The following is a 21,485-nucleotide window of genomic DNA, read 5'->3' on the forward strand; positions in this document are numbered from 1 at the left end:
TTAGTTGTACCCATATGAAACTGCCAGTGCACAACTGTTTTGACCTACAGAAATGGTAATTTTAGTGGGTTCAGCCAAATCCTTATCAAATGGTTTATGTAAAGCACCAGGTCAGTGGCTAATGAGCACCCAACAAATGAAGGTCTCATGTCAGCAAAGGTCCCCTTTACTAGTGATCCCAGGCTTCCCAAAGGGACTGGAGGTCTCTGGCTACCTTGTCCTCTGGCTCTAGGATTAGACCACTTGATTCAAATCCAGCGTTTTACTAGCTGTGTGGCCTGGAACAAGCAGTTTATCCTTTCTGAGCCTCTGCTCTCTCATCTTTAAATGAGGATAATGGTACCCACTTTAAGTCAGTCCTGAGACAGAAAAGATAGTGTGTGTGATGTTTCTAGCAAGTCCCTGGGCTCATAATGGGCACTCGATAAGGCATAGAAGATTATGTACAAATTTCAGGTGTATAACATCGTGATTCATGATTTTTAAAGATAATATTCAATTTAAAGTTATTATAGGGTCTTCCCTGATGGTTCAGTAGTAAAGGAGACCCAGGTTCAATCCCTGGTGCTGAAATATCCCACATGCTGCAGAGCCACTAAGCCCGTGTGCCACAACTACTGAGCTTGTGCCCTAGAGCCTGGGAACCACAGCTACTGAAGTTCGCATGCCTAGAGCCCATGCTCTGCCACAAGAGAAGCCACCGCAGTGAGATGCCTGCACATTGCAACTAGAGAATAGCCCCTGCTCGCTGCAACTATAGAAAAGCCCGTGAAACAACAAAGACCCAATGCAGCCAAAAAAAAAATTAACCTCTTCTCTAAATAAATAAAGTTACTGTAAGTGAAAGTGAAAGTCTCTCAGTCATGTCCAACTCTTTGTGACCCCATGGACTATACAGTCCATGGAATTCTCCAGACCAGAATACTGGAGTGGGTAGCCTTTCCCTTCTTCAGGGGATCTTCCCAAGTCAGGGATCAAACCCAAGTCTCCCACATTGCAGGTGGATTCTTTACCAGCTGAGCCACAAGGGAAGCTATCGGCTATATTCCCCATGCTCTTCAATATATCCTTGTAGGTTATTTATTTTATACATAGACGTTTGTACGTTTAATCCTCTATCCTTATGGTAACCCCGTTGGTAACACTAGTTTGTTCTATTTGTGAGTCTGCTTCTGTTTTGTTATCCTCACTAGTTTTATTTTTTAGGTTCCAAGCTGTCCTTAAATATTGCAATGTGGCATTTAGCTCGGCACTGGAGTGACTTAAATAGCTTTGAAAACACTTTCTTCCAGGTCCTCTGGACTCCTCGGGTGCTGTCAAATGGTGTCGAGTTCTCACGGGTCAGTCCAGACGGTGAGGAAGGCTACCCTGGAGAGTTAAAAGTCTGGGTGACGTACACGCTGGATGGTGGCGAGCTTGTGGTCAACTACCGAGCACAGGCCAGTCAGACCACCCCGGTCAGTCTGACCAATCATTCTTACTTCAACCTGGCAGGCCAGGTAAGTGAACTTGCCTCTGCTCACCTGCTGTAGTGTGGAGTGTCACTTGCCTCTTCTCTCTTGCAGTGAGCTTTGTGGAATGACCTGGGGGTGGTGGGGCTGTGACTGAAGAGACGAACCCACTAGGGAATTACTCTGGAGATGGGGTCACCCTTTGAGTGAGGAAGAGCACCCAGCAAAGCATCTGACTCACAGTAGCTGCTCAACAAATGGAAATTACGGGGAAGGGAATACATTGTGTAGCTTGTGCTGCCCACATGCTCAGACAGGTAAAACTAGCTATTTCAAGAACTCCCTCTCATCTGGGACTTCCCAGGGGGTCCAGTGGCTAAAACTCTGAGCTCCCAAAGCAGGGGTCCCAGGTTCGATCCCTGGTCAGGAAACTAGATCCCACATGCCAAAACTAAGAGTTCACATGCTGTGACTAAGAGTTTGCATGCCAAATAAATAAATTAAAATATTAAAAGAAAAAAAAAAAGAACTCCCTCTCCTCTAACTATGACAAGGGCTTACATTTTCTTCCCCTATTCCACTCCTCCCCCTCCCCTAAAAATTACTTCTAAGTAAGGCATTTTCCACATTGGATCCTTGGAAACGTACTTAGCCCAGCCCCTTTTAGGAAATACTGCCAGTATTGGGGTGCTCCCACTGTACAAACCCACCTAAAGAGTGGTGTGAAGACACTGAAAGCCCCTCTTAGGTAATTCCTTCTAAACTACCTCATTCCCCCCTAATGGCAATATTTTAGCTTATTGAGGAAGCTATTACATGACACAGAATAAAAGACTTAGCTAAACTCTAGATTCTGTCTATGACTTTCTCTTCACCTGAGAAGCTCATCATTGTTCACTATACTTGAATCACTTTGGCATGATTTCCTACCACAAGATGATGTTCACAGGCAGCTAGTAATACCTTGCATTTTTATACTTTTTAGGAGTTTGCTGATGATCTGCTGATTTTTTTCTAGAATCTTTTCAAATAGCATGAGCTAATTTGTCCTTACAGAATTTCGAAAGCTCTTCCTTTGAAGATAAGAAAGACGGTTCTTCACTTGCTCATTCCTTATGTTCAAGAACCATTCTTCTTGAGATCTTAAAGACAAACCAAAAAAAAAAAAAGACAAATATGCACAGGCCATAAGAGACTGCAGTCATAAGCATAAAACCCCACTTTAAAAAATAAGTTCAGAAAGAAACTTCACAGAAATAACACGGAATATTAATGGTATTATGTGGGTAGCAGATAATGGTGATGTTTCACTATTTTCCACATTTTTGTAACCAAGGGGTTGGTCTAAAGGAATAGATTCAGAAATAGAAAGAGAAATTAGGTGTGAAGTATTACATCTGCCTCTGTGTTCCAATGAAGGACCCAAAATGGGGAAGTAAGGTTCACTAAGGCTCTTTCTGTTTACCCGAGAGGAGGACCCTCCTGACCAGAACTTTCCATCCTTCCAATCCTACAAGGACTTGGAGGGACAGGTATTTCTAAATTTTTTTCCCCAGAGGCTGGATAGTTTCCCAGATCACAGACCCCACACAGAAAAGTGGTCAGGGCAAACTCCCTTGTGTGTGCTGTTTTAGTAAGTACAGCTCAGATCCACAGCCATTAGCTTCAGGGGTGGGGGTCGGTGAGGGCCACCAGCCTTTGGAGCAGACACGTAGGAGTTGATGGGCAGTTAATCAGCCTGGGGTCAAGGGGTCTGTCTGTATTTTCAGAACATCTCTTGTCCCACCGGAAAAACATTATTGTGTGTTTTAAACCCTCCCCAGGAAAAATAGCTCAAAACTTAATATTTAAAGTAGTCAACTCATCATATATATTTTCTTTTTGTTTGTCTTTTAAATTTAATAAGCTAACTTTTGTCCTACTTGGGGGGTCAAGCTTTGACTCATCACTTCTAAGTTTCAATGTTGAAGGCCTAGAGACAGGAAAGCATGGTGTTTTTCAAAGAATGGAAAAGGTATGTAGATTGTAGATTAGTTGAGGTTTTTTTTTTCCTTTCTTATCTAATGTAAAAGTAAGTGAACTTAAAAAAAAAAACAAAACTGAAACTTTGTCTTAAGAGCTATGAAAGCAGGCCTGGGGCAATTTGAGATGAAAAGCAATAGTTATGGTTCTGGTATGTCTGTGTAGGTATGTTATCAAGGACTCAAATTCTTCCATCATTCCATTCTGCTTTTTCAGTGTTTTTGTCTTCAGGCTTATCCCCTCATAATTACAAAATGGTTGCCACAGCTCCACGAGTCACCTTTTCATATAGTCACATCCAGAGATTTTAAAAAAAGGACCTACTCTTTTTTTTTTCATATCTCTAATGTTCCATTTTTAAGAAGAAACACAACTTTTTCCAGAAGCTCCTCAACAGACTTTCCTCACATTTTGTTGGCCAGATTGTGTCCTACGCTCTGCTTAACCCAATCACCAGCGAGGGAATTAGACAAAGTTTGCTCTCTGGGGCCCAGCTGGGGGTCCTATCCCTGAATATATCCTCATATAGGATGAATCAACTAGTCAGTGTTCTGCCAGGGGAAAAGGAGGGTGTTTGCTAATAATGGAGATGGCTTTTGGGTAGGAACCAACAGTGTCTATCTTGCTAGAGGTGATTAGAGCTGAATTAAGGTGGTGGTCATGGCGATGCACAAAAAGGTCTTTAATCCCCCATCCTAGCCATAGTCAGCTCTAAATGGTTAACATTATTAACACAAACAGTAGCAACCAAAGTTAACGAAAGCAAACACTGAACTCAGAGATGGGCCTCAGTTCTGTTTGTGAATCAGCATTCCTTGCCAAGTTTTCATCAGCCTGGAAAAGAAAATAATCCAACAGTAATATTCCACTGGAGGAGACATTGCATTATTCCCAAGTAAGAGAGGCATAAACTGAAAAGCATGCTTTCTTTACTGAAGGAATGTTACTGCTGTTTAGTGACTCAACAATTAAGAGAGTGGGTGCCTAGTTAGTGTTCCCTTCTTTCTCCTCCCAGACTTCTTCTCAACATCTTGGACTCAGTTTATTGGTCTGTGACTTTCATATGGAATCATTTTCTTCCTGCCCTATTGTTAAAAAAAGTGAAAGGAAATTCCTGACACTATTCATAATAGTAAAAAAAAAAAAAATTTCGAAGCAACCCAAAAGTCTGTTAATAGGAGAACAGATAAACAAGTGATATATTCATACAGTGGAATGCTACTCAACCTGGAGGTGAGCATCGAAAAAATAATTAAAGCCAAAGAAAGAGTCCCAAATTCTCTTCCTCAGTCCCAGGCGCCTCTTCGGTGCTCTCAGTAGCCGAGGTATGAGATGGTAACACAGGGAAGTCACAGGAGAGAGACCCTTCTAGGCTGTAACAGCTACAGGCAGTGATGCAGGCCGCTACCGTCTTGGACCTGCCTTCCCAGGTCAGATCAGGGTCGAAAGAAGTGGCTAAGAAGGTGTGGGCAGAGGCCTCTGCTCCAGCCTTGTTTCCCACCCACTCCTACCCCTGACCACTGGGACAATCGAGAGGATCCTAGTTCCTCAGAAACAGCCTCTTGGTGGTGTAAATAAGCTAGTCTCTGTCATGGTTAGACGTTAATTCTCAGGGCCTCTAAAATCTTGGCCTTTCTCCTCAGGATGATTCCATTTGATCGTGCGACTGAGGCCATCTCACCATAGCGTCTGTTTCCAGTTTATACCCAGAGCGCACTGCCTCTTTCTGCCTACTTCTCAGGAAACTGCAGAGCCTTCAGTTTACCTCAGCTCAGGGTTTCTCAGCCTCAACACTGTTGATATTTTGGGCCAGATAATTCCTCATTGTGGGGGTGGGGAGGCTGTCCTGGGCGTGGTCGGCTGTTTGACAGAATCCATGGCCTCTTCCAAGAACTGCTTCCCCAGGAGCATGACTGTCCCTGGTCATGACAATCGAACATGTCTCAGGACAGCTGTGGGGCAGAATCATCCCCAGTTGGAAACTACCGGTGTAGTTTATTTTTGAGCATTCACTCAGCAAAGCCCTCAGCTGCTTTCCATCCCACATCTTTCACTGGGAAGCTCTAAAACACTGCTATTAGGGTTTCCCTGGTGTTCAGTGGTCAAGAATCCGCCTGCCAGTGCGTCAGACACAGATTAGATCCCTGATCCGGGGAGATCCCACATGGTGCAGAGGAACAGCCTGTGCACCGCAGCTATCGTTGTACTTTAGAGCCTCGGAACCACAGTACTGAGCTTGTTGCGCCACAGATGCTGAAGCCCGTGCACCCTAGAGCCTGCGCTCTGCGACAAGAGAAGCCACAGCAGTGAGAAGCCCTCGCACCGCAGCTAAAGAGTGGCCCCAACTCTCTGAAACTGGAGAAAAGCTCGTGCAGCAGTAAAGACCCAGCACCGCCATAAATAAATAAATAAAAATTTTAAAAATTAACTAAAAAATACTGCTGTTAAAATATGATCCTTCTTGTTGGAAGCATATATGTGTATTTTCCAGTTTGCAAGCCCATTTGACCAAACTGTTCCCCATGAGAACCCTGGACAGAATGGGTGCATCAGCCCAGTCTTATGCTGAAGGAAATGAGATTCCAGGAGGTTTAGTGACTTCCCTGGGCCACTCACTGGGAGCCAGGATTAGACCCCAGGCTTTTCTGACCACCAACTAACACTTAATGTACCAGCCTTGGACTCTGCCAGGAGGGCAGGCTGTCTTTATGGAGGAGCTGGGACCCCACTTCTGACTCTCAGTCTTCTGCTCTGTGGCAGGGAGTGGGGGACTTCTGGGTGGAAACTAGGCCAGAGAAGTGGAGACATGGCCCACCTCGAGTGAGCCTACAGGCGGTGCTTTGAACACCCAGCACCTGTGTGTTACAGGTCACTGACCCTTGCTCTTCTCTTTGCCTGGCATGTGAACAGAGTAGAAGAAACCCCTCTGCTAATAAGTGAAAACCCTAAAGGCCTTCACACCGCCATTGTCTCTCTGACTTTTCACTTTCATCATTCCATTCAGAAAAGTCATGCTGGGATCACTCTTGGAATCTTCTTTCAGATGTATCGGCTACTATTCTGAGCCCCTGCCTACCTAACTTAAATGAACATATTAGTCATCCTCATCGGTCACATGAGATTTCTGAAGTTTTCGTCAATACTTGAAGTCATTTGTGTAAGAGAACTTGTAAAGCAAATATATAAGACTGAGCATTAAATCTTCATTTCTTTCTCTACTTTTTCTTTACCAGGGTTCCCCAAATATATATGACCATGAAGTCACTATAGAAGCTGATGCTTTTTTGCCTGTGGATGAAGTCCTGATTCCTACAGGTTGGTGAATTTAAACCTTTTATAGGAATGCAGAGCTAGGGTGCAATGTGAGAAACATTAAAACTTCATTTCCCTAACTATATTTCCCCTGTTGGCCTGACACAGTGCTCATAGTTACCATGATTAGTCATTTATTTTGGGTAAGGTTGGGAGACCGTGTAGTTAGACGCTCAAACCGTGACAATTTTAAAAGGGAAAGGGAATGCTGTTAATAATTAAGCCAAGCAATAGGCATACGCTGAGATAGTCCCAAACAAACTGGGTCAGATGGTCATCCCAGCTGAGCCTTAGACTTCAGAAGGTCTCCACTAAACTGTTAATCTGTTATTTCTTAGCACCTTAGCAGAGGGGAACTTACCTAAGCATTACCCTACAAATGCAGGACCCTGATAGAACATGTCATGGTTTTTTTGACAGAAGAGGAAAAGGCTGGGATGGCTTGCATCTTGAGTAGGATAAATGCAGGTATATCACCTCTGAAATACAGGGGAATGGCTTGGAAGAAGGAGTCCTGCATATTAGAAGGGAAGGTGAGGTGTTGCCAGAGAGGAATTTCAGGGGGGGGGGGTGTGTGTATCTGTGTGTTTGTGTGTCTCCTGGGTTAACTGAATTGAGGTCACTTTGGTTATTATTATTATTTGGGATCAAAAGTACCTTCGTTCAATAGGAAATCCATAGAGATAGAGAGTCGATTAGTGGTTTCCCAGGGGCTGGGGACAGAGGAGAATGGGGAGCGATAATGAAATCTCTGGAGATGAAAGATTCTGAAATTGGATAGTGGTGATGATTGCACAACCTTGTAAATACACTAATCATTGCTGAATTGTGCACTTTGAAATGGTATGCGAGTTATCTCTGTTTAAAAAAAGAAAGAAGAAACCTTGGTTCATGTGTTACCTCCAGGATTGATGAGTGTAATTTTGTACTAGATCATATGTGTACCCCCATCTGGCTCCAGGGGACAGATGGATGGCAACAAGATGACCTGCAGGGGTACTATTATTTGTGGCAGGTTATAGAAATTAACTTGGAGTAATTACCCCCAAAGCAATAGGTACATATTCTTATTGCGATTTTGTTAAAATCAGAGATAAGCTGAATGTTAAAAGCATCATCAAAGAAAGCTAAAATAAACAAAAATAGAGGATGAAGGGAAGGCAGAGCAGAAGTCTAGAAAGACAAATGCTTTCTTCATCAGCTCCCCTGATTACGTTTTTTGGCATCACAGAGTTGAATGTTTTCCTGGCTCCAGGTTTTTTTTTATATTTACCTTGGTCTGATAACATGTTTATCTGATAAGGACATGGCTCAATAGGTAGGCTTGAGTAAGCTGGCTCATCTTGTCCTAGATGCAGAATTATTGGACTGGAACTCTTATATTGTGAGCTGCAAGGGAAAAATAGTGGCAGCTACTGTTTTGTGACTGATAAGTAAGAAAATGAGCTAAGTAGCTTACGAGCGAGGTGATAAAATAAAGGCATATTTCTTTCTGTATATTTATAAAATTTTATGTTATCCTACTGAGTTTTGATCAGATGAAAATCACACACAAAAATGCATAATTCATGCCAGGTGAAGATTATTTGTCATGATTGTAAGAGATAATTGTGGCAAAGCACAATACAACTTAACATGTAATCTAATCGACCACGTAAAACTCATGTTCATCACAGTTCTGCACTGTAAGTAGCTTTAGGTCAAATTCTCCCCTCTGTACTAATCCTGGACACCTGTGAAGCTGAGTAGGCTGTAGAGCTCTGAACTTTCAGGAGGCAAGAGCCCAGGTTCCAGTCTTGGCTTGGCTATTGACTGGCTACGGGACCTTCAGTGCATGTATAATGCTTTAATGTTTAACTTCTCTAGACTCCATTTTTTTTTTTTGCAAATAGGATGTTCAACTCAATCAGGGTTCATAAATTTTTATAAATCATACCCATAAATTTTATTTTTAAAAATTAGGGAAATTTATCTCAGGTTGCTCAACTTTTCATTTTGCCAAGCTAGAAAGCTATTACAAATACAGAGCTATTAAAATTAATTGGGAATATATGCATGTTATATTTTGATTTAAAAATTTTAACTGATTGGGATAATAAGAAGAAGCAGAGTTAAATAGGCTACATTTTTTTTAAAAAAAACTACCATTCATAGTCACCATTTTTCATAAAAGAAAGAATATATTAACACCACAAAAATGGGAAAAATTTAATCTTGGAATAAAGAAGGACCTTTTAAATTGAATTTGTCTTACTTTGTAAAAGAATGTGATAAGTGATTATCCAAATCTATCTAAGTTTTCTGTGGACGAGTGAAAATTCTATCATGTGATGTATTTGTGATTGTGATGTATTTGTGAAGCAACTGTGTACTCAGTTGCTTCATTGTGTCTAATTCTTTGTGACCCCATGGACTGTAGCCCACCAGACTCCTCTGTCCATGGGAATTCCCTAGCAAGAATACTGGAGAGGGTTGCCATGCCTTCCTCCAGGGGATCTTCCCTACCCAGGGATCAAACTTGTATCTCCTGCATTGGCAGGCAGATTCTTTACCGCTGAGCCACCAAGGAAGCCCCATACTCGTGATTAAGAATGAACAATTAGTCTATAAAGTCACTTATAACTCTTACAGTCCGTAATTCTATAAGGCTCTTAGTATATCATTTTACTACCATCTTCACCATCCTTCAAATTCATTAGAACTCTGTTATGTAAATAAGTTGCAACAACTTCAGAGCTCATGAAAAATTTATAATTTTCTTTTGCATAATCATACTTTAAGCCAGCCCCTCATAGATTATATCTGTTTGCCCAGTGGCACTTAAACTGAAATTAAGGGATATTTTCTTCCTTCTTTCTCAGAAATGCTTAAGAAACAACTATTGTTACTTTGGAACTTCCTCCAAAAAGGGCAGTAACTTCTATTCTCCCCTTCAGTGATATAAGATTTTACATGTCTGGCCCACTTTCAGCCAAGAAGAAATCTGTAGGAGCTCAGATTACATTTCTTTTTTAAACTTCTTATTTTATATTAGAGTAGAGCCAATTAACACTGTTGTGATAATTTCAGGTGGACAGCAAAGTACCTCGGAATACATATAAATGTATCCATTCTCCCTTATTTGACTCTTAACATTGACCAAAAGCCCACAGGCAAGTGCTTAACTGAGGCCAGTCCAAAGTCATTTGGTCATTCCGAAATGCCTCCCCAATTTTGGTAATGATGGTGAGTTTTGAGGCTCTGTTTACCTGGCTCTGAAGATGATGGACTTCTAAGGATGAAGATTAAAAATTTCATGATAGTTTTTGTTTCTGTTCTGGGAGTGTTATATGGTTTAAACAGTCACTGAAATATGCTTCTTCTTAGAAATAAATTTTTCTTGCCCAATATGTGCTTTTATTGCAACATGAAAAAAAAAAAAAAAAAGCCTCCCCGGTGTAGCTGGGCTCACCAGAAATTGACTGGTGGAGGAGTCAAGCCAGAATATTATCCACTAACCTGGAAAATAATGTCAAGATAGATGTAATTCCTAGAAAGAAGAAATGAGAATGAAATAAATCTTGGAAGGGCAAGTAGAATTTTGCCAGGTAATGAGAAGGAGAAAGATGTTTTGGATGGAGATGGACAAGAATGGGCAGTGCAGGAAACAGCAAGGCTGTCCCCAGGGAAGTGCTGAGCTTCTGAAGCATTCAGGGCATGCTTTTGGTGGCAGAAAATTATGGATGAATCAGTAGAGGTTTGTGGGGGCCAGGTCAGATCTGCACCAGGCTCTGGTACGGCTGCAATCCTGGGTTGACCATGGATGACCCTAAGCTTGCCTGGGGTTCAAGCGCAATTTACCTAGGACAGAGTCACAGGTGTACCAGGTATTCAGCCAGAACTGGGCTGCACTGAACCCCAAGCCCACTTTCTTGAGACATGCTACAAGAAACCTGTTAGACCAGCTGCACTCATTAAGAGCTCTGGGAACTGATATACAGTAAATGGCACCCCACTCCAGTACTCTTGCCTGGAAAATCCCATGGATGGAGGAGCCTGGTAGGCTGCAGTCCATGGGGTCGCGAAAAGTCAGACATGACTGAACAACTTCACTTTCACTTTTCACTTTCATGCGTTGGAGAAGGAAATGGCAACCCACTCCAGTGTTCTTGCCTGGAGAATCCCAGGGACAGGGGAGCCTGGTGGGCTGCCGTCTATGGGGTCGCACAGAGTCGGACACAACTGAAGCGACTTAGCAGCAGCAGCAGAGACTGCGGTTGTGTTGAAGCAAAGGAAGATACTGTTCCCCTGAGAGATGAGGTGAGGGTTTATAATAATCATGGCTGGCATTTCAGAGAGCACTTTATAAATAAAGAATCCATACCACAACCCTATAACCAGGTTCTGCTCATTTTTCTTATTTAATGGAAGTGAGAACTGTAACAAGGAGTCTGAGTCATGTACTGAGGAGCACTCAGTTAAAGAGCAGTGGAAAGCTGGGGCTCGAACCCAGGCAGTCTGGTATTAAAACTGAGGCGCTTAACTCGACCTGTAGCCTACGAATGGTTAGACGTCAAAGAACGTTCTGGGAGACGGGAAAGGAAGAAAAGAGAGGGGAAAAAAGAAAAGTCAATTAGTTTCTTGACTATATAGATAGCCAGGATCACCATATAGCCAAGAAACAGAAAGCTAGGAACTAAATAAATAAAGCTTTGGATGGTTATCAGTTCTCATTCTTCTGCCACCTTTTATACAGGTGGCCTCCCCACTTCTCTCACCATTTTCCTTCCTGTTTCTCCTTTTTGTCAGTTTATATCTGCTTTTCTGCAAAGAAAACAGAAGACAAGTTTGTTCAAAATATTTACAAAGAAAAAAAGAGAGAGAGAAAGGTAGAGGCCAAGTCTCCATCTTTTGTGGCTGTTAATTTATATTTGTTTTTAAACTCCTTCATAAAAGCTGTAAGCTGGGCTCTTAAGGGACATGCTTATGCAGATTTAAACTTTGGGGGTGTTTGACCTTGGTTATAGACCCTCAGTAAGTAACTCTTCAGGTAATAGGAAAACCCATTGTATGAGAAAGTAACACCTCTTACTGTACAGTAGTTGTAATACTATGGCTGAGCTACTCAGTAAAAAGGAACCTTCCTCTCAAGTATGTTTGGGGTAGAAGTAAAGTCCTGTCCTCCATTTTGTTCTTCTCAGTCTTACTGATTGGGTGCTATTTCAGAGAGAGGAAAGGAATACCCTGACAGAGTTTCAGGGAACCAAAGCAAGCATAATATGATGAGATCCCCTCATCTTAAACTTATAGCCACGTTTATTGTTTTTTTCTAATTTTATTTTTGGCTCCACTGGGCTTTCGTTGCTGCGTGAGGGCTTTTTTCCCACTGCAGCGTGTGTGCTTCTCCTTGCAATGGCTTCTCTTGTTGCAGAGCAAGAGCTCTAGGGCACGAGGGCTTCAGTAGCTGTGGTGCACAGGCTTAGTTGCCCCACGGCATGTGGACTCTCCCTAGACCAGAGATCAAACCCGTGTCGCTTGCATTGGCAGGCGGATTCTTAACCACTGGACCACCAGGGAAGTCCTGTAGCTGCCTTTAGACCTCTACTACAGGCAGGGCGCAAGGACCTCCAGCAGCCTTGGGCACCTGTTTCCCTCCTGCCTTTCTTCCTGTTGACAGTTTTGGGAGGACATATAAAATGCCTTCAGCCCTGTCTGTCAATAAAGCGTGGAAGACAAGAGCCTGCACTATGTGGCCTCTTCATTCTTCCCCTTTCTCTGCTCTGGTAGAAGGCTGTCCTTTTCCTCAAAACCCACCAGAAATGCCCCAGCAAGTGTGAGGCCTGGTCCTTGCTCACAGGCACCTCTCTCCTGCACCAATAGGTCTCTGCAAGGCTGAGAGCTCATTTCACCTGTAGACCAGGAGCAGAGCTGCAGCTCAGCTGTCAAAGCTGGGTTTGCATGTCAGCAGTTAGTGGAGCTTAGCTTCTTCTGAGCAGCTGTTTTTCTCCACTTTAAAAAAAAATGTGCAGCCCATATAGCATTTGCTACTGCTTAGGATGGGCGCGTGCTCTGCTACCTGAGGCATCTTCAGCTAGTCTTGAGAATGTTTTTGATGTTGTTGTCAGGGCTGTCCCTGCAGTTTCCCAGAGGTGAAACTCCTCGAAGCTATTTACCAGGAAGAACAGGTGGAAGTCCACAAAGACCCAGCTCTGACAGGTCAGATAGTTAGCTTCAAGGCTTGAATCTGGTGTCCTGCCCTGTGGCAACAGGAAGAAACCGGTCCTTGGTGCCCTGCTTAGGTTCTGAGCCAGCTGAATGTGAGCAGGTGAGAAAATTCAGCCCTTCTTTTCTCCAGGGATTAATTCATTCCCAGGGTTGTAAATATTATATTTCATCCTTTTGCCTTACAGAACTGTGAGACTTGGAGGCGATCTGGGCTGCCTGCCCAGCAAGACTTTATGGTGCACACAGCACAGTGCAGAACTAAGCATGTGTCTTTATAGGCATTTAGAGCACACAGCTTTTTTTTTTTCTTCTTCTTCTAGTTTTGCTATTCTTTACTCGTAGTTGTAGATAAGGAATTAAGTTAACAAAGTGAATGATTTGATTTGCCTCTTAAAGTAACATTAGTAAAGTCTCATCTTATTCTCTTCCTTGAGATGGATACTTTTCATTTTTATAAAATGAAATCCACCCTGTCCCCCAGCCCATCTGTGTTCACTTGCAGTTCTTGCTGCTCTCCATTTTTGAAACTCCTTCTAAAATTACATGAAAGCAACCCCATTTTGACAAAATTAGAACTGGTAGGAAAGGCTTACCACGAGGCTGCGGAGAGAAGCTCAGCAAGACGTTTGTATTTTATTTCAACCTCTCTGGGTTCAACCTACGATTCAGTTGATTTTATAATTACTTCCCTAGGGCAGGTCTAAGTCTCTGACCTGGAGAAATAACAAATCCCAAAGTAGTCTCCTGGTTCAAAGATAGTGCAAATGAAGACTGTTTTGATCTACGTGTTTTAATCTTTGCACAGCTTCTTACAGAAAACTCCTTTGGACTTTATATAATTCTAAAGTAATGGGTATAGTATTAGTTTCATCCCTCCATCGATAGGTTTCCTCTTACCTTTTCATCCCACCTCTCCACCCCACTCAATATCATCGTCAGGTCCTACTGATTTTTTTTTTTTAATAAAGCTTAATCTTTTTTAAAGAAGTTTTATGTTCACAGCAAAATTGAACAGAAAGTACAGATATTTTCCATACCCTCTACTCCCACATATGCATGTTGCTGTTGTTTAGTTGCTAAGTTGTGTCCAACTTATTCAGTCCTAAATATTCACTGGAAGGATTGATGCTGAAGCAGAGACTCCAATACTTTGGCCACCTGATGCGAAGAACTGACTCCTTGGAAAAGACCCTAATGCTGGGAAAGATTGAAGGCAGGAGGAGAAGGGGATGACGGAGGATGAGATGGTTGGATGGCATCATTGACTCGATGGACATGAGTTTGAGCAAGCTCTGGGAGTTGGTGATGGACAGGGAAGCCTGGAATGCTGCAGTCCGTGGGGTCACAAAGAGTCAGACACGACTGAGCAACTGAACTATGTAAAACTCTCTCACGACCCCATGGACTGTAATCTGCCAGGTTCTCCTGTCCATGGGATTTCCCAGGCAAGAATACTAGAACGGGTTGCCATTTCCTTCTCCAGGGAGTCTTCCTGACCCAGGGATCAAACCTGTGTCTCCTGCATTGGCAGGTGGATTCTTTACCCCTGAGCCACCAGAGAAGCCCCACATAGGCATAGCCTCCCTGTTATCAACACCCTCCACCAGGACGGTGCATTTATTATAACTGACAAACCTACACTGACACATCTTTATCACCCAACGGTCACAATTTACAGTTTGCTTTTTTTTACAGTTTGCTTTTTTTTTTTCGGCTGTGCCATGCGTCTTGCAGGACCTTAGTTCCTGCAGTGGAAGCAGAGTCCTAACCACCAAACCACCAGGGAATTCCCTAAGGTTCACTCTTCATGTGGTGTATTCAGTGGGTTTGGACAAAGGTATAATGACATGTATCCATCATGATGGTGTCATACAGAGTATTCTCTAAAAATCCTCTGGACATAGTATTAGTTCCAACCATCCATCAGTATGCTTCCTCTTTCCTTTTCAGTCCCTCCTCCCACCTATCCCCATATTGTTAGTCACTAGGTCCTGATGATTTTTTAAAAATGTTATTCATTTATGGCTGTGCTGAGTCTTCATTGCTCCACACAGGCTTTCTCTAGCTGCCGAGAGGGGGCTGCTCTCTCGTCGCAGTGCGCAGGCTTCTTGTTACAGTGGCTCCTCTTGCTGTGGAGCATGAGCTCTCGGGCATGAGGGCTGCGGTAGCTGTGGCTCATGGGCTCAGTATTTGTAGGACATGGGCTTAGTTGCCTTGCTGCATGTGGGATCTTCCTGGACCAGGGATCGAACCCGTTTCTCCTGCATTGGCCCGCCAGGGAAGCTCCAAGGTCTTGATGATTTTCAACAACAAAGTATTTCTTGAATCCATCTCCTCAATATGTATTATTGAGTCCTGATGTAGGCTATCTTTTCTTCTCTAGATCAGTGCCTGGCTTGTATTACAAACTTCATAAATTGGGATCAGCAAAAGAGCAGATGAATGCGGGCAACAGTTCTCTAACTGGGGGTGAAAAATCTCTCTAGATTTGTCCTCCATCTAGTTGCTAAAGTTATCTAACCAAAATGCAAATCTTACTTTCTAATACTTTTCAGTTTAAAAAAAAAAGTTTTACATGGCTCCCAGGCCAGACACCAGCTGCTTCCCTGGGGCATCACCCACTGTGCCTCACTCATGCCTCACCCTGTTGGAGAACCTCCCTCCCAACCACAGGGACCACCTTATAACCCTTCCTGGCTGCACAGACCCCCGCTCTCTCCAAGCCCCACACTTCCTCCTTAGAAATATTTCCCCTACTTCCTGGAAACAGTGGCTTTTTTGTTGCTCTGTGGGGTTTGTAATGACATAATCTGTTACAGAGTTTACGTGCCCAGGCTCCCTTATCTTCCTCTCCATTAAGCCTACGTCTACCTCAGATGCTCTTTAGTAGTTATAGATCCAAAGTAGGGAGCTAGAAGGGAGTTTCAGGCTGGGTTTCTTTGGCTTGAAGCTAGAAAACTTATCTATGCTAAACAGAAAAGTGAAACCGAGAAGTAGCCTCCCTGCACATGCTATCAATTACTCCTTCCTTTCCCCATCCCTGTGGCTCAGATGGTAAAGAATCTGCCTGCAGTGCGGTAGAGCTGGGTTCGATCCCTGGGTCAGAAAGATCGCCTGGAGAAGGGATAGACTATCCACCCCATTATTCTTGGGCCTCCCTGTTAGCAGAAAGCCAGAGCATGGTGTTCTGTTTGTTACCCTCAGCTATGTAATTCTGGAGACTAGCCCCTCCAGGTCCAAGTCTGGCCCCTGAGTTTCTCCTCCCATGCTCTGTCACTAGATGATATCACGTACTAGGTGCCAGGTACAATACAGCCCTGGGGAAGGTAGAAGGCTGAGCAAATTAGGTATACCCAGGCTGTATGGAGAACATGGCACATAGCACAGGCGCATAGCACATAGTACAGGGTGCATCCCCACAGAAATAAAGTGAAAGTGAAGTCGCTCAGTCATGGTCAGTTCTTTGTGACCCCATGGACTGTAGCCCACCAGGCTCCTCTGTCCATGGAATTTTCCAGGCAAGAGTACTGGAGTGGGTTGCCATTTCTTCCTCCAGGGTATCTTCCCGACCCAGGGATCGAACCCGGGTCTCCTGCATTTCAGGCAGGCGCTTTACTGTCAGAGTCACCAGGGAAGCCCCTAAATAAGGCTACAGTTTTATTGTACCCTAGAGCTGTTTTGTCTATGACAGATCCCTCCTAGATGGTACTCAAGGAAGTTCAACAACAGAAACTCCAAGGACCTCTCCTGGCAGCAACAATACCCCCCAGGGGGATGCATTACTGAAACCCACTCTATAAAATGGCCTCGGGAACAACTTTATGAGATCCAGAATAACTCCCAAAGTTACTCGTGTTCCCTGCTAGAAAATATCACTGCTACAAGATTGTCAAGCATGAGCCAGCATGGTGAAAATTTGGCAGGAAGAAAGCTCAGAAATAGCGCTTGGCCAGACGTTGTATAACTCCTCTGGAAAGTTCAGACCAACATCAAGTTAATTTGTCAGAAGGGGAGTTGTTTGCTAGAACTCTGACTACCACCCTTTAAGCTGATGGTTAAGCTGATGGTTTAACAGCCACCCCTCTGCCCTCGGAGGTCTGGCTCAAGTTTATACCTGGCGCATAGCAGTCCTTAGAGATCATTCTGAAGGGGATGAGAGGTAGCTGTGAGTCTGAGGCTAACTCAAGCGAGTTCTCAGAGCAGGCTTGTATTCAGTTCAGCTAACACTGGTAGAACACCTGCTGATTGCTACGTGCCGCCTGGGGTTCTAGCCAGAGAAACACTATCTGTGCTCTTGAGAAGCTCACAGGGAGTGGAGACTGATGTAGTCAGGGCAGTGGTAGCGGTGATGCCTGTGGAACTAAGGGAACGTAGAGGTAGGATTGGAAGAGGCGTTCTTGATATCACTCTGAGCTTTGAGAAGTGTGTCTGTGAGGGTCTAGCAACAAGGAGAGTAAGAGTACTAGGCACAAAAGGTGGGAGTAGGGGGTGGACTGTTAAGTCAAAAGCTGCAGAGACAGTTGGGCAGGGTGGAGGCAAGGGTGAGGCAATTTTACGGTGCAAAATGTAAGGCAGCACTCATTTGCAGGGCCATGAAGGTGCAGGGTCAGAACCTAAGAATGAGTGTCTGCTTAAGCTTTGAACCCTGGGTCCTTGATTGCCTGACCCTGGTTGCAGCCTGGTAGTTGAATATAGTCACCATGGGTATTCTGTGCCGTCCTAAGGAGCTAGGATTTTATCTTTCAATCCTGGAAGACTTTGAAGCGTTTAAGTCAGGGGATGGACCTAGCAAGACTGGCATTTTACAGATATCGCCCCAGCCACTGTCGGGGGTGGGGCTTGACTAGAGACAGAGTCTGATGAAGACTCTACTTCAGTAGACCAAGCAAGAAATCAGGTTGACCAGAACGAGAAGTCAGATGGAAGAAGTGTAGTCTTGCAATATTTAAGAGGTAAAAGTTAGGAAGCCTGAATGACATGTAGTAAATGAGGAAGCAGGAAGGCTATAGGATGGTGTCTGGGTTTCTAGGACAGCTCCCGGGCAGCAGAAGTGGAGATATTAAGAGATATTAAGTAGCGCAGGATAGAGGAGGAGGAGCTGGCACAGGGCTGGAATGAAGAAGGGGAGGGGCTGGGGGAACTGTGGATTTGGTCTCAGGGATATTTGAGGTTAAGATGCCTGGGGGGCAACCAGGTGGGGATGTCCAGCAAGGAGCTGGATGAATGGATACGTTAGGAGAGAAGTGGAAGCAGGAGTGCAATTCAGCATGTGTTTTGTAGATTAAGCCATATGGATTTCCCAGGGAGGAACCATAGACTGAGATGGTCAAGGGGTCTGAGGGCTGAACCCAGGGAAACTGGAGGCCACCACCAAACTTATTTCAAGTGCAAGAAAGACTCACACTAATGACACTGAGGAAGACGGTCAGAGGAAGAAGGCGAAAAAAAAAGAGAAAAGGTATCCAGCTGTCTTGGAGTGACCAGCCACGTCAGTTCGCAGAGAGGTCCTGGGAAACCTGGGCAGCATGCCTGGGCCGTAGTGGCTATCACTGCTGCCCCTTTCTCAGCGTGTGAGGAGAGAAGCCAGACTGACAACTGGTGAGTAACTGGAAGTGAGGCGAGAGGGTCAGGGAATGTAGCCCAACGAGTGGTTCCCAGCTAAGGCAATGTCTGGATGCGGCATCTCGGGACTGCCCTAGAGATTCTCATTCATTTGCTCGAATGTAGAGCCAGGGAATCTGAACTTGTAAAAGCTGCCTAAGTGAGCTCAGGAAGCCCCTGGTGTTGAATCTGCATTTAAACAACTTGAAATGAGGGAAGCGGGTGCCTCCCTAAGATGGAAATGCAGGATCAAGGAAGAGGAAGGTTTTGGTGGGAGAGGAGCAGAGCTGCCTGAAGAGGAGTGAAATGTTTGCAAGTGCTGCTGAGAATCCAGGGGAAGACAGAGACTGTGAAATTGTGGTGGCCGCAGTTGGTTCGGGGTTCTCTCCATTTCTCTCAGTAGCTGGAGTCAGAAGCAGAGAAGGTGGATTGTGGGATGATCCCTCGTTGCATTTTGTCAGGAAGGAGGAGCAGCAGGAGGGGACAGGACGTAAGGCCGGACAGCAAAGGTGTTACTGACCAAGTGGGCCCAGGGAAGGGGACAAAGGATGTGAGTGCCCTGACGGACACCTTGAAGACCAGGGGAACACAGCGATGCTCAGGAGGAGAGCGGGTCTAGCAGGAACGCAGAGGGTGAACTTCAGCTCAAATCCCCGATACCATCCGGATGGAAGTCTGGGGTGGAAAAATCCTCTGCATGAACAGGCCTCACACGGGCCCATCTGTGAAGTGTAAAAGTGCCTTCTCACCTGAAAAACGTCATGTGATGGTGTTCGGTGTTTTCTGCTTCAGATGGCATGGAATATCCAGAAGCAGTGCCCTCCCCCACTGTAAGTCAAGATCAAAAAGTTCTCAGTGGGGAAAAAAGACAAAAAACAGCAGTAGAATAAAGCTGCAAACTCAAAGCAATGGCAAAGGAAAGAGAAAAAAACCTGCAGCAGAGACAAGCTTTGAGGTTGTGTGATCTATGAAAATTTATAGAAATGTTACCTTAAAAAAAAAAATCCCAAGGTGCTTGACTTGCCAACCACTGGAATGAAGTCCAAATTCACTCCGAGGCGGTTACTTTTAATTATCATTCTCTTTATGTCATTTCCTAGAATAATAACGGGCATTCTAGAGATGATTTGTCAAGATGGCTTAATTAGGTGTCAGATGAGTAGCTGTGCCCACAGGCCCCATTACCGCTGGCTTCCTTATGCAGATTTGGCTGACAGTTCTGAATCCGACTGAAGATGCAGACATCACTGGAGCAGCTTGGGCTGGAAGGCACAGCTGGGCCATCCCCATGGAGACCAGACTCCAGGTCTTCCTCCGGCCCCACCTTGTTTTTCTTTTTCTTTTGGAGACGAAAGCACAGCGCACGTGAGGCTGGGTCTGTCTTAGATGTTTCCACATCACTGTCTTTCACACAAGTCACCTGGTAGACTTGTCAATGACTCTGACTTGGTGTGGGTGGAGCCTGTTTCTAACTAGCACCAGGTGATACCTGCGCTGATGCTCCCTGGTTTGAGTAGCTGTTGAAAAGGCTCTACACCACTCTGTGTAACCTCCTGTAACTTTTATTGCTTTCCCCACTTTGGGCACCTATTTCTGCCCATTGACTCCTCTCCTTAACAATCCTGAGTCCTCCTGCTACCCCTTAGCTACCTCTATACTCCACTCTGCTCTAGCACTTCACACGTCAATGCTTTTTTTTGGGGGGGTTATTTTTGGCTGCGCTGGGTCTTCATTGCTGCCTGCAGGCTCTCTCCAGTTGTGGTGAGCGGGGGCTACTGTCTAGTTGCGATGCGCGGTGCCTTCTTCTGTTGTGGGGCATGGGCTCTAGAGCACTCAGGCTTCAGTAGTTGCGGTGTATGGGCTTTGCTGCCCTGCAGCTTGTGCAATCTCCCTGGACCAGGGATCCTGCATTGCAGGGTGAATTCTCAGCCACTGGACCACCCCGGAAGACCCTGGGCCTCTCTTACAAAAATCTTTTCTTTGTAGCTCATTCTGGAAAGAACTGCTCTCCGTCAATGGCTTCCTTAGGTAAGACAAGCTGAGATTTTTATTTAAAAAAGAGGAAAGAGTTAACCAGATATCACAGGGTGCCCCCGAAGGGAACAACTTCCTGCATTGTGTTTGTCATGTGGGCCATTGTACCTATAGCCCTGGAATGTCCCAGCTGGACAGGACCCTGTCTTCTCCAACCACTGCTCACCTGTCGAGTATTTGAATCTCAGAACCATAGGCTTTGCTGACACTGGACAGGATGCTCACTGCCCAGCTTGGGCCGGCATGTCAGAAAGGCCTTCCTGACATTGAGCTGAAATCTGTCTACCTAGCGCTGACCCCCACCTGGCTTAGTTCTGGGCCTTGGGTCCCTAAAGAGCAGGCTCATAACTTTAGCAGGCAGCTGTCCTGTCACCTCAAAGTCATTTCTTCTTGAGGTGGAACATCCTCAGGTCATCCTGTGATGCCTCTGCTGCAAACAGTAACAAGAACTGTCAACACCCCTTTACAGTCTTTACATAAGTTCCATCGAACTGACTGCCAACCACATCCTTAAAGTCGTTTTCACACCTACTGTGGCTTAGCTATATCTCTTCTTGGTTACTGGTTCAGCCGCCAAGTCGTGTCCGACTCTTTGCCACGCCATGGACTGTAGCCCGCCAGGCTCCGCTGTCCATGGGATTCCCCAGGCAAGAATAATGGAGTGGGTTGCTGTTTCCTTCTCTAGGGGATCTTCCCGACCCAGGGATCGAACCCATGTCTCCTGCATCACAAGCAGATTCTTTACTGCTGAGCCAGCAGGGAAGCCCACATCTCTCCCTTAGTTGGTAATAATTGCACTAACTAGATTTAACCTTTATGAGAGTTAGTATAATATGATGGTTAAGAACCACCTGCTCTGGA

The 21,485-nt window shown here is 44.7% G+C and overlaps 1 protein-coding gene across 2 annotated transcripts in view; it reads left to right on the plus strand.

The window, feature by feature from the left end:
* Positions 1–21,485, plus strand: part of GALM (galactose mutarotase) — a 53,999-nt gene that overhangs the window by 13,855 nt on the left and 18,659 nt on the right. The window contains exons 3-5 of one of the 2 annotated variants that reach the window (XM_018055142.1): positions 1,293–1,499; positions 6,707–6,788; positions 20,577–20,618. In XM_018055142.1, coding sequence (XP_017910631.1) covers positions 1,293–1,499; positions 6,707–6,788; positions 20,577–20,618 — 331 coding nt within the window. The remainder of the gene's footprint in view (positions 1–1,292; positions 1,500–6,706; positions 6,789–20,576; positions 20,619–21,485) is intronic. The other variant, XM_005686511.3, reaches the window with a different exon arrangement.

This window comes from Capra hircus, chromosome 11 (genome assembly GCF_001704415.2).
Source record: "Capra hircus breed San Clemente chromosome 11, ASM170441v1, whole genome shotgun sequence".
Lineage (NCBI taxonomy): Eukaryota > Metazoa > Chordata > Mammalia > Artiodactyla > Bovidae > Capra > Capra hircus.